The sequence below is a fragment of the Desmodus rotundus genome, chromosome 11 (genome assembly GCF_022682495.2).
Source record: "Desmodus rotundus isolate HL8 chromosome 11, HLdesRot8A.1, whole genome shotgun sequence".
NCBI classification, from domain to species: domain Eukaryota; kingdom Metazoa; phylum Chordata; class Mammalia; order Chiroptera; family Phyllostomidae; genus Desmodus; species Desmodus rotundus.
Genome location: NC_071397.1, coordinates 74129637 through 74151997, shown reverse-complemented (window position 1 = coordinate 74151997; position 22361 = coordinate 74129637). Strand labels below are relative to the sequence as shown.

The 22361-nt window shown below is 41.8% G+C and overlaps 1 protein-coding gene across 7 annotated transcripts in view; it reads right to left on the bottom strand.

The window, feature by feature from the left end:
• Nucleotides 1–22361, bottom strand: part of NCOA7 (nuclear receptor coactivator 7) — a 146051-nt gene that overhangs the window by 46506 nt on the left and 77184 nt on the right. For 6 of the 7 annotated variants that reach the window (XM_053913721.2, XM_053913720.1, XM_053913719.1 and 3 more), the window contains 5 exons: nt 17754–17833; nt 13469–13576; nt 4017–4130; nt 3304–3429; nt 1622–1806 (listed from right to left, as the gene is read on the bottom strand). In XM_053913721.2, coding sequence (XP_053769696.1) covers nt 1622–1806; nt 3304–3429; nt 4017–4130; nt 13469–13576; nt 17754–17833 — 613 coding nt within the window. The remainder of the gene's footprint in view (nt 1–1621; nt 1807–3303; nt 3430–4016; nt 4131–13468; nt 13577–17753; nt 17834–22361) is intronic. The other variant, XM_071219683.1, reaches the window with a different exon arrangement.

The following is a 22361-nucleotide window of genomic DNA, read 5'->3' as shown; positions in this document are numbered from 1 at the left end:
TGCCACCCTCAACTATAACTTTACCTATTATCTTCCTTCCTTTTTCCACAGAGAACACAATGTTTATTCTTTCTTTCCAAAACTGACTCCTCACTGCCTCTCCTCTGCCTCCATCTAAGACTCCAAGGCAGCAGGACACTCCTTCATATGTTTCTCATGGAATGCTGTGGACCCTTCTATGTGTACAGTGCCTTCCAATGACTACTTCTGCCCAGCTGTCTGTTGTACCCAGTAGACTGCAGGCTCCTCGAGGGGAGGGCGCAGGGCCCACCTCTCTTCATACACTAACATGCATAAGAAGCCTCAATCCGCAAGGTTTACAAGACTTCCATGGCACAATGAACAGAGTTTCAGATATGAATTAAAGGTTCACACAGTAACAGCCTACCCTTATTAGGTATCAGGCTATTTTCTAAGAGTTTTCGTGTATCAATGCACTTAGTTCTTACAGTAGCGCTATATAAGCTGAATAATACCAATAATTCCATTTTACCATGAGAAAACTCAGGTTTGAGATTAACTCACGCAGGTCGTGGAGCTGTAAGTGGCAGAGCTGGGGAAACCCATGAAGTGTGGCTCCGGACCTAATCATTATGCAGGACTGTCTCCTAAACCTCTCACTTCCAGCAGAATTTAGGAACTGCCTCAGTGCCTATGTTTAGTGGTAGCTTCGGTGGCTTGGAGTTGGGTAAGGGCCAAGAAGATCAGATACTGAGGACTGCAAGAGTCCAGGGGAACCTCCTGGCATAAACCCCCTGTGTCTGGGTTAATTCCCTAGTTCCTCTCCCTCCTCTTCAGGAGTCCCAAGGACCAGGTTCCCTTTGCACCGTTAGGACCCATGGCTTTGCCTCACTGCCTTCCTATCACTAAGAGTTTCTAAAGATTTACTGCTATAGTATATATAGAAACAAGCAAATTAACAAAATGACAGTAAGAATCAGATTATTTCTACAAGGGAATCAAATCCCTGATCTTTCTTAACTCTCCTTCTCTTTCTTCGTGGGGAAATTCCTTTAAAAAAAAACTAACTTACCTAACTTACTCAGTTTTATAAGGCAAAGCTAATCAGGACTAAATATTCACCCACATTTCAGAGACAAAACACCTGGAACAACGCCCTCCTCACACCACGTAGGTAGCCTGGCTACGGGGACAGTGGCTGCTGCCCAGTGCTGTGCAGGATGGAGGGGAGACAGGAGTTGGGAAGACCACCTAGCCCAGAATTTGAATAAAGAACATAACTCAGCTTAACAATTAAACCGAGAGGAAAACACTGAAATTCTTTCAGAAAAACTTTATTTCTTCTTTCATAAATTCATTAAGAATATGCATTGCTTTTCAAACCAAATAAGCCCAACAAATACCATTTCTGTGTGCTCGCTAGTTTGCTTTTCTTCTTTCATTTTCGTATGTTCAACCCTTCCCTACTGCTGACTCTATCATGGGATTTCCTCTCATTTTTCTGCTTTTTTAAACATAGCGAACGTTCAAGTTCACCTCCACACAATCTCTTGCTCTTGGCCAAGGCTCTCACTTTTCAATTCTCCCAAGCATTTAATTCTCCCAAGCACCGCTCCCCACCACCCCCACTTTTTCCTGAGAAACAAGAAGCGTGTCTTACGACGGCAAGGCATCTTTGATCTTCATGTGGGAAATGTCATTGTAGAGGGCAATGGAAACCACCTCCTCCATGGGGCAAATGAGGCCGTACTCCTCACACCCATTTTCAATGACCAGGGGGTCAGACTTGTGAGGGTCAAACATGATGTTGTTAGGAGTGACAATCATGACACCGCCGACCACGCCCTGTAGGACAAATGGACAGGACAGAATTACTACAGGCAGGAAGCAACCATCATAGGAGCATTAATGGACTCGTGTGTAATTCCGCTGACTTTGGTGAACCACAGTCTCCTGCGTGACAATCACACCCCCTTTAAGAGGGCTGGAAAAACAGGCTGAAGAAACGCAGTGTAGACTGCTGTGTGGAGAGGCAGAGGAAACAGACTGGGCTCCCCGTGGCCATCAATGGAGCCTGCTTCTAGCACAGGGACTACAGGAGCGTGACTGGGCTGGGATCTTGGGTTACACAGAGAAGTCTCGGATTCCCCAATTCCTGCCCCTAAAGTGAGAGGGCTGTCCCAGATGCTTTCCCGACTGAGAACGGGGCACTTTACAATTCACTCAGTACGCATCCATCACGTGTCCCACGAGGGTATGGGACTGTGCTAGGAGAGCAGCTGTCTGCGAGTCACAGTGCCAGAGACCAGCCCTCACATTCTCTCTCAAACGTTTAGAGAGCCTGCATCTGGGAAAATGTGACACGAACAGGAATACAAAATTTTTGCAGAAGTGAATATAGCTGAACTATGGAAATTAAAAGCAAAACCCAGCAGTTTGGCAGGAACTTAAAAGTCTAAAGCGTGGTCAGTTCGTGTTACAGATCCTGGTGGCCCCAAGCATATTATCTACCAGACAGCGCGGGATACAGATGGCTCCATTTAGGTCAACACTTCATTGTGCACTCTGAATGACTTTGGTGATAACCTTTGTAAAAAACGTTTGCGTCTCAAGCATTATTTGTTCTTGACTGAAAAAGTTGTAAGTCAATATCAATACTGCATCTTCCTTTTATTTGGAACTTGCCATCAGATCTGTACTATCAGAACAGGAATCCACTCTATAGCAACACAACCCCTTCTTCAGAGGCTCACTGAAAGTTGGATTCATTCTTTGTAAAAAATACCAACAACCAAAAAACTAAACACACAACAGCACACATTTTAATATTGGCATCTTTGGCGGCAAAAGGGTTGAGAACTCACCATTTTCCAGGTGAGGTACTAAGCTGTTCATGTGAATTTTCCCTTTTAATTACAATACCCTACTAGTTAACTTTTATTACTGTTCCTGTGTTATATAGATGAGGAAAATAGAAGCTTAGGGAATTTAAATACCTTGTCCATGGTCTTAGAGCTAATGCGTGGCAGAGCTGGAATTTAAATTCAGCAAGTCTGATTCCAGCATTTGTGTTAAACGTATACTACGCTGTCTCCCTAATAATTTATAGGCCAAGAACTAAAAATGATAACTCTAGGGTAAAAAAATAGCATATTTCCACTCAATGATCACATTCCCCTCAATGCCAGGCATTCAACTGGGGACAATTAATGGGCACTTGGGAAATCTTATGCTGAAACTTTGGGGAAGTAAATTTAATATAGCCTGCTTTCAGTAATTTGAAACCTACTTTACTTTTCCATAGATTCCGTGAAAAGGAAACAAATTACACTGCCATAATACCTTTCCATCAGTGAAGTATCGACAATTCATTTTTAAAAATTTTACCACGCCCGGCTCATCTTCTTCAGAAGTAGATGATAGGACTCTTTCAATGGGTTTTATGGAATTTCTTGCTAAGTCAGCATCCTTTAAAAAGCAAAAATTCCCAAAATCAAATGGAAGCAATTTTTCAAAAACAGATTATTTATATACATCAAGCCACATAGTTCCCTGTAAATAACCTGTTTCTATTTATCTGAAACGTAAATAAGACAAATACCTTTCATCATTCAAAAATATGACATATCTAAAAATAAGTATGTAAATCAAAGTGAAATTTTTTAAAGACTGCATATATATTAACCCCCCAAAATGGCTCATCCAATGTCTTTGGAAAATAATCTAAGTAAATGAATTCACATTGACTCATGGTTCAACTTCTTTAGAAAAAGGAATAAAAGGAGTACAAATAAACTACCAGTCTCGGTGAGAGTTTAACTTCATACTTTCGTATCAACAAGGCATGTTTTTTCGGCTTTGAGACCTTAAAGGTGAACACGTTTCTTTTGGATAAAATGCATTCTCTCAACTAACAACAAATTACACTTAACCCCGCTCCTTTGGGGAGAATTTAAGACGAAATCTTATGAAAAAGAACACATAGGATTCTATAACAATGTATTCTATAAGTTCACATGTAAATATAAACTACAGTACATAGAAGACACACATACAGGGAGTTTATCATATTCTGCATCTGATGATGAAGGAGAGACAGTAGCACCAGGACTGGATGACGATAACCTTAAGGTACTAGGAGGAAAGTTGGCATCTGGCACAAAAAGTACCTGAGAATGGGAGAGAAAAACGAGGTGAGCACCAGGAATCAGACAAACCCCAGGTAAGTTTAGAGCAGTTACTCTCCACGCAGTGTCATGTGGGTGCATGAGTCAGACTTAGCTGGACTCATAAGCAACTTGAACTCAGAAGCAACGTGAGGTCTTCTAGACTAAACCACGAAACATTACGCAGTAATCCGATCATGTGCAGTGCGAAGGGTACCAAACACACCTGTAGACACTGCAGAAGCTCACAAAAGTGGGTATTCTGCACAGGCCATGTGAAGCAGGTGGGCCCAATGCAGCCTGGAGTAGTACACTACATAGCATTTGGATGGGAGAAGAGCCTCCTAGGCAAGGGTACTGCTAGTGGGGGAAAGAGAGGAGAGAGAAGCACGGCATGCTTCTAAATATAACAATTGTGTCAGGAAGAAATGAAACAAATCCAGGTTTGCTAACTCTAAGCAGGCCCTGAGTGATAATGTAGTAAGCTCCTTATATGATAAACTATACAATGTAATATCAATAATCTAAATACTTTCTCTTCCATCACTGTCTGGGTCTCCTAAAAAACAAAAACAAAAACAAAAACAGAAACAAAAAACCTAAAAATCCCCAAAGATAGTACAAAATAGTCTACTTCTGCAAAATGTTCTAGTTCTCGAAATATTATTATGATCTTGCTATTTACATTCTTTTAATGAGACATGCTACGTTTTGGCATATATCAAATGCAATCATACAATCTTAAAATGATGACCTCTAATGTTATAAAACAATTCAGAGTTAATAATATAATATCTCTTCAATATTGTTATTCACTCTCCCACCCCTCCAGTAGTATATTTTTATATTTTATTGATTATGCTTTTACAGTTCTCCCATTTTTTCCCTTTGTCTCCCTCCACCCTGTACCCCTCTTCCCTTCAGCAATCCTCCCCCTTAGTTCATGTTCATGGGTTGTGCATGTAAATTCTTTGGCTTCTTCCTTTCCTATACTATTTTTAATATCACCCTGTCTATTTTGTTCCTACAAAGTATGCTTCTTCTTCTTTTTTAAGACTTATTTATTTTAAGAGAGAAGGGAAGGGAGGGAGAAAGAGAGGAAGAGATACATTCATGTGTGAGAGATAAATCAATTAGTTGCCTCTCTCACACCGCCAACTGGGGACCCGGCTTGCAACCCAGGCACATACCCTGCCTAGGTATTAAACCAGCGACCTTTTGGTTTGCAGGCCAGCACTCCATCCAGTGCTCCATCCTGCGAGCCACACCAGCCAGGGCTATGCTTCTTGATCCCTGCACCATTTCCCCCTCTCTCCCCCTTCCCCAACCCAGCTGATAACCCTCCAAATGACCCCCATAAATATGATCTTTTCCTGTTCTGGTTGTTTGCTTACTTTGTTTTTGTTTTTATTTTTATTTTTTATATTCAGTAGTTGGTAGTTGTTGAATTGTCATTTTAATGTTTATAGTTTTGATCTTTTCTTAAATAAGTCCTTTATTTCATGTAATAATGGCTTGATGATGATGAATTCCTTTAGCTTTACCTTGTGTGGGAAGCACTTTATCTACCCTTCCATTCTAAATGATAGCTTTGCTGGATAGATCAATCTTGGCTGTAAGTTCTTGCTTTTCATCACTGTGAACACTTCTTGCCAGTCCCTTCTTGCTTGCAAAGTTTCTTTTGAGAAATCAGCTGAAAGTCTTATGGGAACTCCTTTGTAGCTAACACTCTGCTTTTCTCTTGCCATTTTTAAGATTCACTCTTTATCTTCAAACTTTGGCATTTTAATTATGGTATGTTTTGGAGTGGTCCTTTTTGGGTCCAACTTGATTGGGACTCACTGTGATTCCTGGATTTGTGTGTCTATTTCCTTCACCAAATTAGGGAAGTTGTCTTTCATTATTTTTTCAAATAGATTTCCAATTTCCCGCTCTTTCTCTTCTCCTTCTGGCACCCCTGAGATGCGAATGTTGGAGTGCTTGAAGTTGTCCCAAAGGCTGCATATACTATACTCGTTTTTTTGAATTCTTTTTTCCTCTTGTTGTTCTGATTGGTTGTTTTTTGCTTCCTTACATTCCAAATCATTGATTTGATTCTCAGCTTCATCCACTCTACTGTTGTTTCCCTGTAAATTCTTCTTCATTTCAACCGGTGTATCCTTCATTTCTGACTGGATCTTTTTTATGCTGCTGAGGTCCTCACTAAGTTCCTTGAGCATCCTCATAACCAGTGATCTAAACTCTGCATCTGATAGATTGCTCATCTCCATTCCATTTAGTTCTTTCTTGGAGTTTTGATCTGTGCTTTCATTTGGGCCATGTTTCTTTGTCTCCTCATTTTGGCAGCCTCCCTGTGTTTGTTTTTGTGTATTGGGTAGAGCTGCTTTGACTCCCCTTCTTGGTAGTGTGGCCTAATGTAATATGTCCTGTAGGGTCCAGTACAGCCTCCCCTATCACCCAAGTTAGGTACTCAAGGTGCACCCTTCGTGTGGGCTGAGTACACCGTCCTCTTGTAGTTGAGCCTTGATTGCTGTTGACAGGTCAATGGGAGAGACTGGCCCAGGCCAGTCAACTGCATGGACTGGCTGTGACCACTTACCACCAACCTCTGCCCTCTGTGGAGGATAATCTATACAGTGGCAGGGTGGCAGTGTCCTCACATGGTCTCTAGCTGTTCACTGGGTGCACTGGCCCTGGGGTTTTCCAGGTTGTACAGGCCAAGGTCAGCCCCCACCTGTGTTTTGCCCAGAGCCACCCTTCCTGAGCTAGAATGCAATCTGAGAAGGTTGCTACTTGTGCTGGGCTGGAGATTACTGGGAAAGCCAAGCTCTGAAACTGACCTGGCTGCTTCTAGTGCCCTGGCCTTGAGCTCACTGAAGCCAGCTGTCACTTGTTTGATATGATTTAGGAAGTCGTGAAGCAGCCATTCATATGGAAAAGCAGGATGGGTGGGCCCATAAATTTGGTAGGGCAGAGTTTCTAGGGATCTCCAAGGCAGGTCAAACAGTATTAGCCAGGTTGATGGAGTCTCAAATATGGTACCAGCTTGCCTGCTCTGTGACTCTGCGGGGGCAGTGCTCAGTAAAGGGACAATGTCCTTTGCTCACCCCAATGTCAGACACTTCAGCCTCTCCCAGTAGACCACAGGTGCCCTTCAAGCTGCCACCTCAGTGCTGTAGCTCAGAGGGAGTGAGTCTGAGTGAGTCTGTGTGTGGGTTCTTTAAGAGGAACTGCTTGGAACTCCACCAGTTTCTTCCATCAACTCACTCCCACTGGTTTTTGCAGCTAGAAGTTGTGGGGACTTATCTTCCTGGCACTGGAACCCTGGACTGGGGTCCTGTTGTGGAGTTGGGCCTGCTTACTTCTGAGATATCCCTCCCGAATTTTTATCCACGTGGGTGTAGGGCCAGCCCATTTAATATCCATGCTCCTTCTACCAGTCTCAATGGATGTGGCTTCTTTAATTCCATAGTTGTCAGACTTCCATTCAAGTCGATTTATGATGGTTCTGCATGATGGTTGTTCAATATTTCAGTTGCAATTTTGATGTGGTTGTGGAAGAAGGCGAGCCGTGTTTACCTATGATGCCATCTTGACCAGGAAGCATATCTCTGTTTTAACTTCAGTTATTTAAATGTCTTGTCATTCCAGAAAAAAAAAATGAGGCGACAACAAAAGACACATTAAGACAAATGTGGGGGACTTCCAGTCAAGATGGCGGCATAGGTAAACATGGCTCGCCTTCTTCCACAACCACATCAAAATTGCAACTAAAAAACTACAGAACAACCATCACTCAGAACCATTAGAAACAGAGTTGAAAGGAAGTCCAACTACGGAATTGAAGAAACCATATCCACCCAGACTGCTAGGAGGGGTGCAGATGTGAAATGGGCTGGTCATTATATCCATGTGTGTCAGATAAAAATTCGGGAGGGATATCTAGAGAGTGAGGGGTCCCAGCCCAGGAATATAAGTCCCCATAACTTCTGGCTGTAAAAAGTCAGCAGGGACTGAGTTGAAGGAGAAAACTTCTGGAATCCCAAGCAGTTCCTTTTAAAGAATCCACATATGGACTTACAGAGACTTACTCCCTTTGAGTTCCAGCACCAGGGTAACAGCTAGAAAGGCACTAGTGGCATACAGGGAGGAACTGAAGTGCCTGGCATCAGGGCAAGAGCTGGGGGACAGCTTTCTCCAACACACAAAGGTAGGCAGAGGCTATCATCCCTTTTCTGAACCCTCCCCCCACAGAGCTACAGAGCCTGCAGGCAGGTGCCATATCTGAGACTCCATCAACCTAGTTAACACTATCTGCCCTGCCCTAGAGATTCCCTGAAGCTCTGTCCCACCCATCCAACTTACAGGCACATCCAAGCTGTTAACAATGGCTTTTCCATAGGAATGGCTGGCCTTGGCTCATGCTTCACAATTTACTAAATCCCCTCAAACAAGCAGAAGCTAGCCTCTGATCCACTAGCTCTCCTCCCTCTTGCTAAGTGGCCCCAGGTCAGGCACTAGCAGCAGCCAGCCTAGTTTCACAGCTTGGCTTTCCCAGTAATCTCCAGCCCAGCACAAGTAGCAACCTTCTCAGATTGCATTCTAGCTCAGGAAGGGTGGCTCTGGGCAAAACACAGGTGGGGGCTGACCTTGGCCTGTACAACCTGGAAAACCCCAGGGCCAGTGCACCCAGTGAACAGCTAGAGACCATGTGAGGACACTGCCACCCTGCCACTGTATAGATTATCCTCCACAGAGGGTAGAGGTTGGTGGTAAGTGGCCACAGCCAGTCCATGCAGCTGACTGGCCTGGGCCAGTCTCTCCCATTGACCTGTCAACAGCAATCAAGGCTCAACTACAAGAGGACGGTGTACTCAGCCCACACGAAGGGTGCACCTTGAGTACCTAACTTGGGTGATAGGGGAGGCTGTACTGGACCCTACAGGACATATTACATTAGGCCACACTACCAAGAAGGGGAGTCAAAGCAGCTCTACCCAATACACAAAAACAAACACAGGGAGGCTGCCAAAATGAGGAGACAAAGAAACATGGCCCAAATGAAAGCACAGATCAAAACTCCAAGAAAGAACTAAATGGAATGGAGATGAGCAATCTATCAGATGCGGAGTTTAGATCACTGGTTATGAGGATGCTCAAGGAACTTAGTGAGGACCTCAGCAGCATAAAAAAGATCCAGTCAGAAATGAAGGATACACCGGTTGAAATGAAGAAGAATTTACAGGGAAACAACAGTAGAGTGGATGAAGCTGAGAATCAAATCAATGATTTGGAATGTAAGGAAGCAAAAAACAACCAATCAGAACAAGAGGAAAAAAGAATTCAAAAAAACGAGTATAGTATATGCAGCCTTTGGGACAACTTCAAGCACTCCAACATTCGCATCTCAGGGGTGCCAGAAGGAGAAGAGAAAGAGCGGGAAATTGGAAATCTATTTGAAAAAATAATGAAAGACAACTTCCTAATTTGGTGAAGGAAATAGACACGCAAATCCAGGAATCACAGTGAGTCCCAATCAAGTTGGACCCAAAAAGGACCACTCCAAAACATACCATAATTAAAATGCCAAAGTTTGAAGATAAAGAGTGAATCTTAAAAATGGCAAGAGAAAAGCAGTTTTAGCTACAAAGGAGCCATCCTACAAAGGAGGAGAAATTTTTCATGCTAGAAGGGATCAGCAAGAAATATTCAAAATCATGAAAAGCAGGGACCTACAGCCAAGATTGCTGTACCCAGCAAAGCTATCATTTAGAATTGAAAGGCAGATAAAGTGCTTCCCACACAAGAAAAAACTAAAGGAGTTCATCATCACCAAAGCATTATTATATGAAATGTTAAAGGGACTTAGTTAAGAAAAAGAGGTAGATCAAAACTACAAACTATAAAATGTCAAAAAATGCTTATCTATCAAAAATTGAATCTAAAAAAAAAAAAAACTAAGCAAACAAGAAGCACAGACAATCATGGATATGGAGAGCATCTTGATGGTTGCCAGATGGGAGGTGTGTGTCAGGGAATGGTGAAGAGGTGAGGGGAGTAAGAAGTACAAATTGGTACTTAAAGAATAGCCATGGGGATGTAAAATATAATATAAGAAATGGAGTAGCCAAAGAACTTATTACCCTTGGATAAGACCCATGGACACAACCCATGGACATGAACAGTGGTGGGGGTTTTCTGAGAGAGCGGGGTGTGCTAGGGTAGAGGGTGGCATAGGGGGAATAGTTGGGACAATTGTAATAGCATAATCAATAAAATTTTACAAAATTAAAGAAAGACAAATGTGGGAAAATCCACATCAGGGAGAAACACACTAAGAACTGATTACTACTGAAAATCTGCAGTCCAAAATTACCAAACACTCACTCGCATGTAAGCCGCATTGTGTCTGAAGCATCGGGTAGTCTAGAGTAACATTTTAGTTCAGTGAGCTCCTAGGTAACCTTCCCTGAAAATCACCTCTGGCACGTGGTGGGTCAGTCACCCAGCCCATCAGTTCCCTTTTCTACCTCAAGTTGACCATCCACTCGGTCTCTAGAAGGGTAAGTCTCCAATTTTCTGAAACTGGAGCAGATAAAACCAGTTTTGGTTGATCAGATTACTGAGATGAGAGGGATGTCTGCCCCTCCAAGCTGCAAGACAGACCACTTAAAATCTTTGAATGCAATCATCTACAGTTTTTGAAAGACCCTCAATCAGTTTTATTCTTCTCAATTCCTTATATTTGCTGGCAAAATCAAGAGCACACCCAGCTCCTGGGACAACAAATAGTAAGTAACTGTTAGTTGTATGACTGCTGGACAGCACAGCAAGGCTGGAGGACATTCAAGATAATGTAGCCCAACCCCTAAATTCAGAAATTGGAAAACTGAGGTCCAAAAAAGAAAGTGATTTGCTCAAGTCAAATAGTTATTCCAAGGCTAAAACAAGGAAAAAAAACCGACATTGGAATACCTATTTCTGGTATTTTTACCCTTGATGTTGGCATATTTAAACAGTCCCTATACTTCTTGTTTCCTTACTGGACCGTAATCAAGTACCAATAAACTATTCTGTTTATGGATGTAGTAAAAGAACAATGAATCGCACTGAATTTTTTTGCTATATCCAGTGACTACAGTATTCAGTCTTGAGTTAGTAAATCTATGTGCCTAGGGTCTCTGTAATTGACCCATAGGTCAATTACATAAGGTGAAGGTTTCCTGGACCCAATTCCAACATGTAGGGCAGGGATCCCCCGCCACACCACGAATTTTCGGACACTGGCAGAGTGTCTAAGAATTCAACTCAATTCTGACACTATGTCCTGGAAATAGCATCAGATTCCACAGGCTAAGGGTTCAGTCCTGCAAGACTGCACCCTCACCCCCCACATGCACATTTCAGATAACTGCAAGCCATGGCTCTTACCTGTGCTCCTGACCAACTGGCTATAGATTGGAGGTTCCAACAAACCCCTCCTACTGAGAATGCCAAACGAAGTCCAGGTTGTCTCCTATACTTCTGAGCAACTGGCTATAAATCACAGGTTGCCATAACCCCTCCCTAGGTTCGATTAATTTGCTAGAACGGCTCACAGAACTCAGAGAATCATGTTACTTACCAGGTCACTGGTTTATTGTAAAAGGATACAACTAGGGAACAGCCACACGAAAGAGATGCACAGGGCAAGGCATGGAGAAAGGGCAGGGGGCTTCGTGCCCTCCCCAGGCTCGCCAGTCTGGCAGAATCTCCGTGTGTTCACCAACCTGGACGCTCTCCTAAGCCTGTCATCCAGGGTTTTTATGGAGGCTTTATCACACAGTCATTCACAATCACTGGCCACTGGTGACTGATTCAATCTCCAGTACCTCTCCTCTCCCTATAGGTGTGGGTGAATGTGTGTGTATGGGGGGGTGAGTGTGGGGAGAGGGACAACCAACTGAAAGTTCCAACACTCTAATAACAGAGTTGTCTCCTGGCAACCAGCTGCCACCCTAGGTGCTTTGCAAAAGACACCTCATTTGAAAGACAAAAGACACCTTTATCAGTCTCAACACTTGGAAAATTCCAAGGGTTTCAAGATCTGTGAGTCAGGAATTGGGGAAGACCAAATACAGGGTTGGGCAAAAGTAGGTTAATAATACTAATAAATAATAATAGTACAATAATTAATGAATAAATAGTAATACAAGAGTAAACTCTGTTTTGCGTACTCACAACTGTAAACCTACTTTTGCCCAGCTCTGTCTATGTGAGAAATATATTTTTGTCTTTCTTATAAATCACATTAATGTATATATTATGCAGTAATTTTCCTAGAAATGAACATTTATTAATTTTTTCCAAAGTTTTAATGCATATTTCTCCTTAACTACCTGGTACTACTGGCGGTATCCTATTTTCTCCTTTTGATAAAGATACAAATACCAAAAGCATAATAGTACAAACTGGCCATGGCTTCATGTGCTTCCATGGAAAAAAAATAAAGAACAGTATCACCGTTGCCAGAATGAAGTTATACTTAAAGTAGCAGTGTCTATCCTCAAACACAGAGATGCAGGAAGATGCTCTAGGAAAGTCAGCAATGAGACTAGAGGGCCTCATGGCAACGAACAGCTCTATGGATGGGAATGAAAAGGTGGTCTCAGCTCCGATCCACCAATGACAGGGTTATTTACATTTAATGTCTGAGTGTAGTTTTCAAAGGGAAAGACAAGAATATCTTATCATCTAGCAAACAATAAAAATTTTTGCTGGATTAATCAAGAGTGGCAAAACTGTACAATTAGCAGTTCATTCAGTTTAACGACAGTACTAAAATCCTCAGGAAAATCTCTGCGGCCTTTCCTTGATGGTCCTGCTGCATGTCTCTGCCTTTGGCTGAATTGAGTAATTTTGTCAAAATGGCATCAAATCAAGATAAAAATGACAAAAAAAAATTCCTGCCTACTTTAAAGTTAAAAAATGGCCATAACGTACCCCAGGAGTGGACTATACTAAAGCTTGCAATACTAAATTAAACATTCTAAGAATATCTGTGTGATATTCTACAGGGAAAGTGGTCATATTAATTTTACTTTTCTGGATGCCCTCGAAAATATCTCAATATAAACTAATAGTTCGGTAAACTGTGTTAATCATTTGCAAAGCATTCATCTCTGAACAGCTGATAAGTACCAGATGCCTTCAGAATTCTTGGACCCAAAGGAGAAGAAAGACCGAACCAATGCACATTACCACTGATGATAATTTTGTGACACCAATAATGAGGCATTAAAAGTGGCAATAAAAGATAAATGTAACATTTCTAAGGTAATATGCAACAAGAAAATCATTACCTGGCCTGGAACAATAGTATGTGTGAAAAGCTTATTCAGTTCCACTAATTTATTGGGAGTGATGTTAAACTTCAGTGCTATGGAGTTTAGAGTGTCCTGGCTTCCAGCCTGGAAATAATCCAACAAACAAGATTCAATATATAAAGCAAAGCAAAACAAAATGAATCCCTTTTGATAGACATTAATCTATTTGTGATAAGAATGAATAAAAAAGTAATACATACATCAAGTGTATTATGAAAAAGAGTGAATACATCCTCAACTCATAAGGGAAAAAGTTCTAAAGGTTTTTCATTTCCTGGGCTCCTTTACCTTCAATTTCGCTGTTCACTAACAGATTTCTGAACTCACTTTGGCACAACTTTGGAGTATGGAGTAGAGGTCCGTGAGGCACAACACAAAAGTGTAGGGAGAAAAGAAAGAAAACACACACACAGTCCTGCGCACAGGGGAGATGAGACTGCTGTCCTCTCTCTGCACCTTCCTGCCTCCGCGCCTGGCTCCTCAGTGCGCTACAGACTACCGGATGGTGACGTGTTCACGGCCACCGTCCCCCACAGTGCCTGACACACTGAAGGCCCTCAAAGACTGGATGAATGGATACAGTCAAAAGTTGAAAGAAATCTAGGTTAGCTACCAATAATTGTTCACCGTCATTAAAAATGACAACTTCTTTTCCAGGAGGGGGAGGGGGCACTGGATGAAAGAAGGTGAAGGGACGAGCCAAAGAACACACATGCCTAAGCCACGGACTCAGACAACAGTGTGGGGATGGCCAGAGGGAAGCAGGGGCAGGGGCTGGGTGGACGTGGGCAGAGGTGGGGGGATGGGGACATCTGTAATAGTGTCAACAATATCAAAATAAAATAAAATAAAATGAAAAAATAATAAATAAATCACAGGAAAGAAAATGACAACTTCCTCTGGTCAGCCAAATTGGTGTTATTCCATGAATGTATAAAACTTGTGATCCAAGTTGTATGTATATACATTTCTTTTCTCTCTGAGAGTGAGCAGAAGTAAAGAGGGCAATGAGAAGACAGGAAATTTCATAGTAAAAAAGCTCCTCCCAGAAAGAAGTAGGATGCCTCCAGGGTCAGGTCAATATCGCAGGAGAGACTTCCTGGCCGGGATCACTGAATGGAACTTGTTAGTGGGAGGTCACATCCGTGAGCGTCACTGAGAAGTTCCCATCTACAGCCCATGGTCAGGACTGGTGGCTGTCCTGATAAACAGAACTGGGTCCACCAGGTGAGCCTTGAATTAGGTGGAGATTTGACATGGCTGCAGGGGACCGTGAACTGGTGGGAAGGATTACACTCACCACTCACTGCCCTCAGTATCGAAAACCCACCAACTAGATGAACTGTCGCAGGCTGACCACGTTCATAGTTACAGGTTACACCAAAATTACCTTAGAGCATTCCTAGAAGAAGTTAGGATATAAATACATGTTTTCAAAAATCATTGAAAACTTAACAATATATGCTCCAACCTCTACCCTAAGCAACATTATCCACTAAAAATGAAAAAAAAATTTAATGTATTTTTCTAATATTATTTACGTCACAGGATGGGCAAACGTAGGTTTACAGTTCAGAGTGAAACAGTTTATTCTTATATTATTATTTAGTAATTATTGTTTTATTGATTTGTAGTACAACTATAAACCTACCTTTGCCCACTCCAGTATATTCAAATCCAGATATTTTCAGAATTTAGAGTCAGTACAAGACAGTGATTGAAAATACAGACTAGAGCCAGACCGTTGGCTCTGAATTCCAGATCTTCCACTTGCTAGCTGTGTGACCTTGGGTCATTTGCTCAGCCTCTCTAGGTCTCAGTTTCTTAACCCACCAAATAGAAATAATCATAATTTCTGCTTGATAGCACTTACTTCATGGGAAGCAATCCATAAATTCGCTTCATGTTTTTATTTAAAAACTTGTAGAAGATACTGTGTATAGAGAGTTAAGGAAAGGAGAAATTTTATCAATCTAGAGTTATGAGATAGGATAAGACAGACACAGAGAACCAAGACACAGACCCTGGGAGGGATTCTGATATCGTTAAATGTTTAAACTTATCAGAATGCTTGACCATCTACAGCTCAGGAGCAATATAAGCAATCTCGTAAGAGCTACCATGGTTCTCTAAACACGAAGTTATGAATCACTTTTTATTTCCAATAAAGTACAGAAAATAACGTGCTAAGTAAAACTAATCTCCTTAACACAAATCAAACAGGTGGGCATTTCTGCATTACTAATTTTACCACCTGTAGATAAGAATTAATTTGGGAGTTGATTTTTACTCTACTGCATTGTTTAGTATGTGCTATGTGAAGCATCTCCTGGCAAACAACACTTCTCATTTCTTTGGCAGGGCATGTGGACGCACAAACAGCTTAAGACTATTGTCATTAACAGCAAATATTCCAACACTTCATGAGTACCTACTATGAGGTAAGGCACTGTGGTAGGTGTTATGGGACCAACAACATATTGTAATAACAGTAGAAATGTGAGATATATGAGGGGGGACCCCCCAAAGTGGAAATATCTTCTGGAGGGTGGGCCTCTTGTAGTACAGGCTTCTCTACTAGGTGAGTGTTCTAGGAACCCATCTATATCAGTGTACCAGCTAGTGTTGTTGTGAGAGGCTGAGTTCAGCTTCTGTGAATTTTTTTTGAAGACTCTTTCAACCCATTTGCCCATTTCATGATGAGTGATTTACTACTGCACCTGCCTACACCTGCACCTAAGTGTTCAGCAGTTTTTGACCAAAATGGCATGCTCCCATACCCCACCCTCCCAATTCACTAGATCTCACCCTGAGCAACTTTTTTTGTTTCTCTGAATGAAAAAAAGTCCTCAAAGGGAGTTATTTTGCCCATGTGGAAGAGGTGAAACAAAAAACAACAGAAGCACTAAAAGGCTTCAAAATCGACGAGTTCAAAAATTGATTTGAGCAGTGGAAAAAATGCCTTGATAGGTATACTGCATCAAATGGAGAGTACTTTGAAGGCGACTGAAGTTTAAACATGTAAGAGTAAATATACAATTCTGATACTGTATATTTATAAATAAACTTATAATATTTATAAATAAATAAATTCCAGGTTTTTTGGGTCCCTCCTCGTATTATCACCCAAAACCCTTTCTGTACAGGACTAGGCCTACACACCACAGAAAGATGTTTACAGATGCTCACGGAGCACTGGGTAAGACACGCCTGTGCAAGGGCTCTTCCCTACGACTCTCGAGAAGCCGGGAGCAGATTTGCCGCTCCAAAAGAACCACCAGGGAGGGAGCGGGTCTCACTGCTTGCCTTGTGCAGAGCCTGGCGTGCACGCAAATGATCAGTGGGAAGGAAGTGCACATGAGGAGGACACAACCAGGCGATGGCAACAGCACTAAATTTCTCCTTAGAAGTCAGAACACTCCTCAACAATGCTATTTCAACATGAACTAAAACAGATCTATAACAGAGTGGCCCACATTACGCCCAGCCTAGGACAAAGAGACACAGCTCCTGGCTTCCAGGAGCTCCTGGTGCAGCGAGAGCGACGAGCATAAGCTACATAATGTGGAGGTGCAGTAATGAACACCTGCACAGCATTATTCAGCTACAGATTCCACAATACAAGTCTGTCTGCACCCTGCAAGCACCAGCAACGCAGTGGTGGCCACAAAAGGGTCTAGTGTCTATTCATGGATGTATGAATTAAGGCACAATATAGACATTAAAATAATAATCACACCGGTGAATCCATTTTAAACGGAGATAAATTATGTAAAGGAATATGATTCTATGAGAGAATAAAATGAAGAGTGGCCTGGCCTAGAGAGCTGGATGACTGATTACAAAAGCTAAGGGTGAACATGGAAACTAGTGGGAAGATGTCAGGGACAGATTCGGGCTTGTATACGGTATGGGTGATGGAGCCGTTGGTTCTTTAAAAGAGACCAAGCATGAAGGCTTAAGTACATATGTTGACAAGTCAACTGAATCTATGGTACTGGAACTCAGAAAGCATGTCAGGGATGGAGACCTAAAATCAGGCGGCATTGGCATATCACAGGTAATTCAAATCACAGGCTTACATGAGATGGTCCAGGGGGAAAATATGGAGGGAAGAGAATGACTTAGACCAGACCTTAGGGAGCTTCATTGATTACGGGCTATGTAAGAGCAAAGCAGCTAAGGGGCAGCCTGTGTCAGGAGAAATATGATGTAAATCTAGTAGTATTAATGAACATTCATACTTCCTGTTTACACTTACAGTGTATTCTACAGTACCATGGGGCTTCTGAACCACCATCTTCTTCTCTTTCTTATCATGCGTTTTGTTTTGATTGTCATCTGAAAAATAAAAATGTATGTAAATGAATAATTTAATTTTAGGAATTGAGGATAGGGTCATCTACAGTGTATTAAAACCCACTTTCAAATGGACTATGAAAAAAAAGATACCAAAGTAAAATGGACTAAGAGCATAAATAGGCCCTGATTAAAAAAAAACATACTATTCATCAAAGAACACTTGAATAAATGATTGTTAACTATAATAAAATAGTACAAATAACAATGAGGTAACATATTATTAAAGTAACAGTTTAAATGATAATATTTAATGATAAGTTGAGTAGAACTATGATAGTCATGATATAAATGATGTAAATAAGTACATCCCTTTTAGAAAATGATTTCTTAAATAACAATAACCATAAAAATGTCCATTCTTTGACATTCCTTCCTTTAGGAATTCATCCTAAGGAAAAATTCAAAAGAGGGAAAATATGTGACAGTATATTGTTACTGCTGTTTTTATAGATCAAAACTGGTCAACCTAACAGTTTTGGCAGCTGCATGTGATTCAACTTAAATGTTATGATTAAGTACATCTTAACATAATCATCCCCGATGTTGAAAACCAGAGAGACAGATTGCAAATGGATAAAAATTTAAGTGAAAAAAATATAAAATCGAATTAACTATGAAAAAATGCTCTAACTTGTATGTAATCAGAAAAATGCAAATTAAGGTGAGGTATATCATTTTATACCTATTAGCATGGCAAAAATCAGAAAGCTGGATAATTCCAGTGTTCACAGAGATGTGAATTACTACTAGGAGTATAAACTGGTACAGCCATTCCCGCAAATCAAGTACATATAGCCTGTATGACCCCACATTCTAACTCAGATATATATCCTCTCCCAAAAGGTCTACACTTTATCATAAAGTCACCCGCGTGAGGGTGTCCAAACCAGCATCATCTGTGGCATGAGAGCTGAAGGGTAAGAAAATTTGGTAGATGTAGTATAGAACTAGGCAGTAATTAGAAATAAGAAGCAAGAAGTATACACTGCAACACATTTACACCAAGAGGAACAGAATGGGATGCATAGAACAGTATCATTATGTATATGCCAAGAAGATGCACACAAAACAGCTAAACACATTTTTCAAGGCCACATCAAAATAAAAGTCGGTACACACTGAACACAACAGAATGGTGTGGGGTGGAGAGAGAAATGGGATTGAGGGTGAGGATAAAAGGAAATTGGAGAATAAATAACACGGAGCCCAGCTCAGACCGGGGATGGCATTCCATGAACTGAGAAGGGTGATTAAGTCAGCCCCCTATAACCGAGGTCCCTCACACCGATCACCTACATGAGAAACGTGTGCACTGGATGAGAACTGGAAGGTAATACAGAAACATGAACACAGTTAATTCACATGAGACTTATCTGCCTTTTAAATGTTTCCTTCATGTTATTTAAAATTAAAAACCAAGAAAGAAGTAATAGATTCTGCTATTAGAGTCCTTTACTACTCATCTGTATGTTCCATGAGATCCATTTATAGAACCAGAGGCTGGAAAAATCCCTATGGATGGTAAAAAATGACGTGCCTGCCCTCATGTGGTTTATTTCAGAAAGATGAGACTACAGGCTGTGGTCTTTAGATCTTCAGATCTCCCCATTCTGTAGGTCAGGAGGGTCTACACAGCCTATTCAAACCCCCAAATCAGAGGGGTCTGGTCATTCCTTTTCATTCCTCAGCTGCACTCTATGTCTCACACCCCTGTCCTTCTCACCATCACGCTCACTTCCGTCTTCGCGCTTTCACAGTCTCTTCATACGCTTTTGTAGGTGCTTCCTATTTCTAGAACCTAAGCTTCCTCTTCCCACCTGTGGCAGCTTCTCCCGGATGCCCTTTTACAGGCTGTGCATAATTATCTCTGGTCCCAAGGCGAGCACTACTCTAAGCCACCAAAATACGAGAGTTTCCATACTGCTCAGCTGCAGAAGAAAAAGAAGTATTAGCCGAACCTCCCAAAATAACCTTTAGCTATGAACATCTGAAGTAGTACAAAAATTATTTTACTTTGGCACAGCTGGGTAGGCCAGAAAAATGTCAAACTTGGTAATATTTCTAAAAGAAAAAAATTAAATCCTTCCTTCCAGCATCTAAGATTTTGAAATTCTTGAGGTAAGGACCATGAGGTACCTTTACATCTCTGGTGCCTTAATAAGATACCCAGTATATATGCCTGAAAAAATTTCCCAATATAAATCAACGAGCCCAGTAAGTTCAATTGTGAAAACATTTTCACTAGTACAATATCACACCAGGAAAATCATATGAATCAAAGCCACAAATAGAATACTATGTTTTTCAGCTGACTTAACACAGAAAGCAGAGAAGGAATTGGCACATCTAAGGACCAATTTAATTGTCTTTATATCATTATAGCAAAAGGTAAGGTTTCATATTGCTTCCTAAATATTTTTAAAGATTTTAATTATTTATTTTTAGAAAGAGGGGAAGGGAGGAAGAAGGAGAAGGAAAGAAACTTCAATGTGCGAGAGAAACATCAATCAGTTGCCCCTCGCACACCCCCAACCAGGGACCTGGGCCACAACTCAGTCATGTGACCTGACTGGGAATCCACCCAGCAACCTCTTGGTTTGCAGAACGATGCCCAAGCCACTGAGCCATACCAGTCAGGGATACTAAATATTTTTTGCAGTAAATTTTAAAGAGAGCCAACAATATGTCTCAATAAGTAAAGTCCTGTATAACTTACCTAGCCAGCTTCTGTAGTACATAGTCTGCAAAGCACTGGAGAGAGCTGGGGAGACATCCGAGATGCCTCAGGAAAGGGCTCCTCTGCTGACCTTCTGGATGGATGGAGGTCTTGTGTTTCAGATAATGACGCATGATCACACTCCAAAAAGAAACTACAGGACCCATGAGCACTCCCAGGATGCAACTAGAGGACCCAGGACCACTCCCAAGATGGAACTATTTCCTGTTGACACCTCTACTTCCAGCTTTAGGCCTCCTCAGGCCCTTTATACCTATCAAATTCCAACCCTCCCCCTGCTTACAGGCTGCTGAAGCAAATGATGTAAAAGTATGTGCTGCCAGAGGGGAAAGTTGGCCGGGTTCCTCAGAAGCCATTCACAGCAAAGCAACTGAACCTTCTACCTGCCCCAGCTCTAAAAAGCCTTCAGTGCCAGTTTTTTTCAATCCAATAAGGAAGCAAGTCTTATGAAATTGACAGATCCCTTGGAGGAATGAAATACAGGCCCTTTAGCCTAGCCTGTTTCAATTCTCACAAATTCTGGAGGTGCAGGCTAAAATGGGGAGCAGGTGCCTTTGTTGACCTCAGCCCCGGTGTATCTGGTGCCCTGCCCACAAGTCCTGCCTCCCCGCTTTCCATCCCAGAAGATGGCCAAGAACACGAGGTTCTTAGCTCCTGCATCTGAGTCCTAGGTACAAGTTTCCTGAAAGAAGACTTCTCTCTGTGCATTGGAGCTAAAAGAACTTGATGTTCAGGTATATTCTGGGGGCCTGGAGGGGCATGAGGGCCGGATTTGAAGGAATCCTTTGCAGTGGCTATCTGAGAAGTCTTGAATGAGGTTACAACAGCCAAAGAAAGAAATTTTAAGAGAAGATCTGAGGTTTGAGAACTAAACCAAAAGAAGGCTTAGATATGGGGAGTAAAAAGAAGTGTGGCTGATGGGGGCGGAGGGCAGGTGTGGAATTAAAAGGATAGGAGAATGAGTGTAATGTCACAGACGCCCTGGAAAAAAGTTAAAGATCATTTTGACACTGTCAAATGCAGCAGAGAGGATGAGAGATGGAAACCTGGAAATGGATAACTGGGAGGTCACAGAGATTTCCTGAGGTCAAAAGTGTAGGGATCTCAAGACAGATGGTGTTAATCCTATCAGTACAGTAAGGATATGGTCATTTGCTAAAATGTAATGGGGTAAAGACAGGATTGGGGGTGCATGAGGGGTTGTGTAATTTGGAAGAGTTACTATGGCAAAGATAGGGTTTCAATGAGAATATTGAGAGAAGCAGTAATAAGAGTTCACCCAGGGGTTGGGTATCAACACCAGGGTGACAGACTATACAAGGAATAAGCAAGTACCCTGCTGTCACGACTTGTGTGGTTTATGACATGCAAGCTGGGCTGCTGTAGCTGGAGCAGTGGTGAGGGAGGGACACCGAGATGCTGGAGTTAGAGAGAGTGGCAGGGCATGTTAGTTTCCTATTGCTAGTGTAACAATTTAGCACAAATTTAGTGAGCTCAAAATGAAAAATAAACACCAATTTGTGGTCTTAGTTCTGTAGGTTCCACGTCTGGCATGGGTCTCACTGGACTAAAATCACAGTGTCGGCAGGCAGTTCCTTCTTGAGGCTCTAGAGAAAGATCGTTTTCCTTTTCCAACTCCTAGAAGTAGGCTACTTTCCTTGGCTTGACATCCCTTCCTTTATCTGCAAAACCAGCAACACCAAGCCAAGTCCTCTTGCACAGCCATTTCTCCATTTCTCTCTCCTGCCACCCTCTTTCATTTTTCAGAAC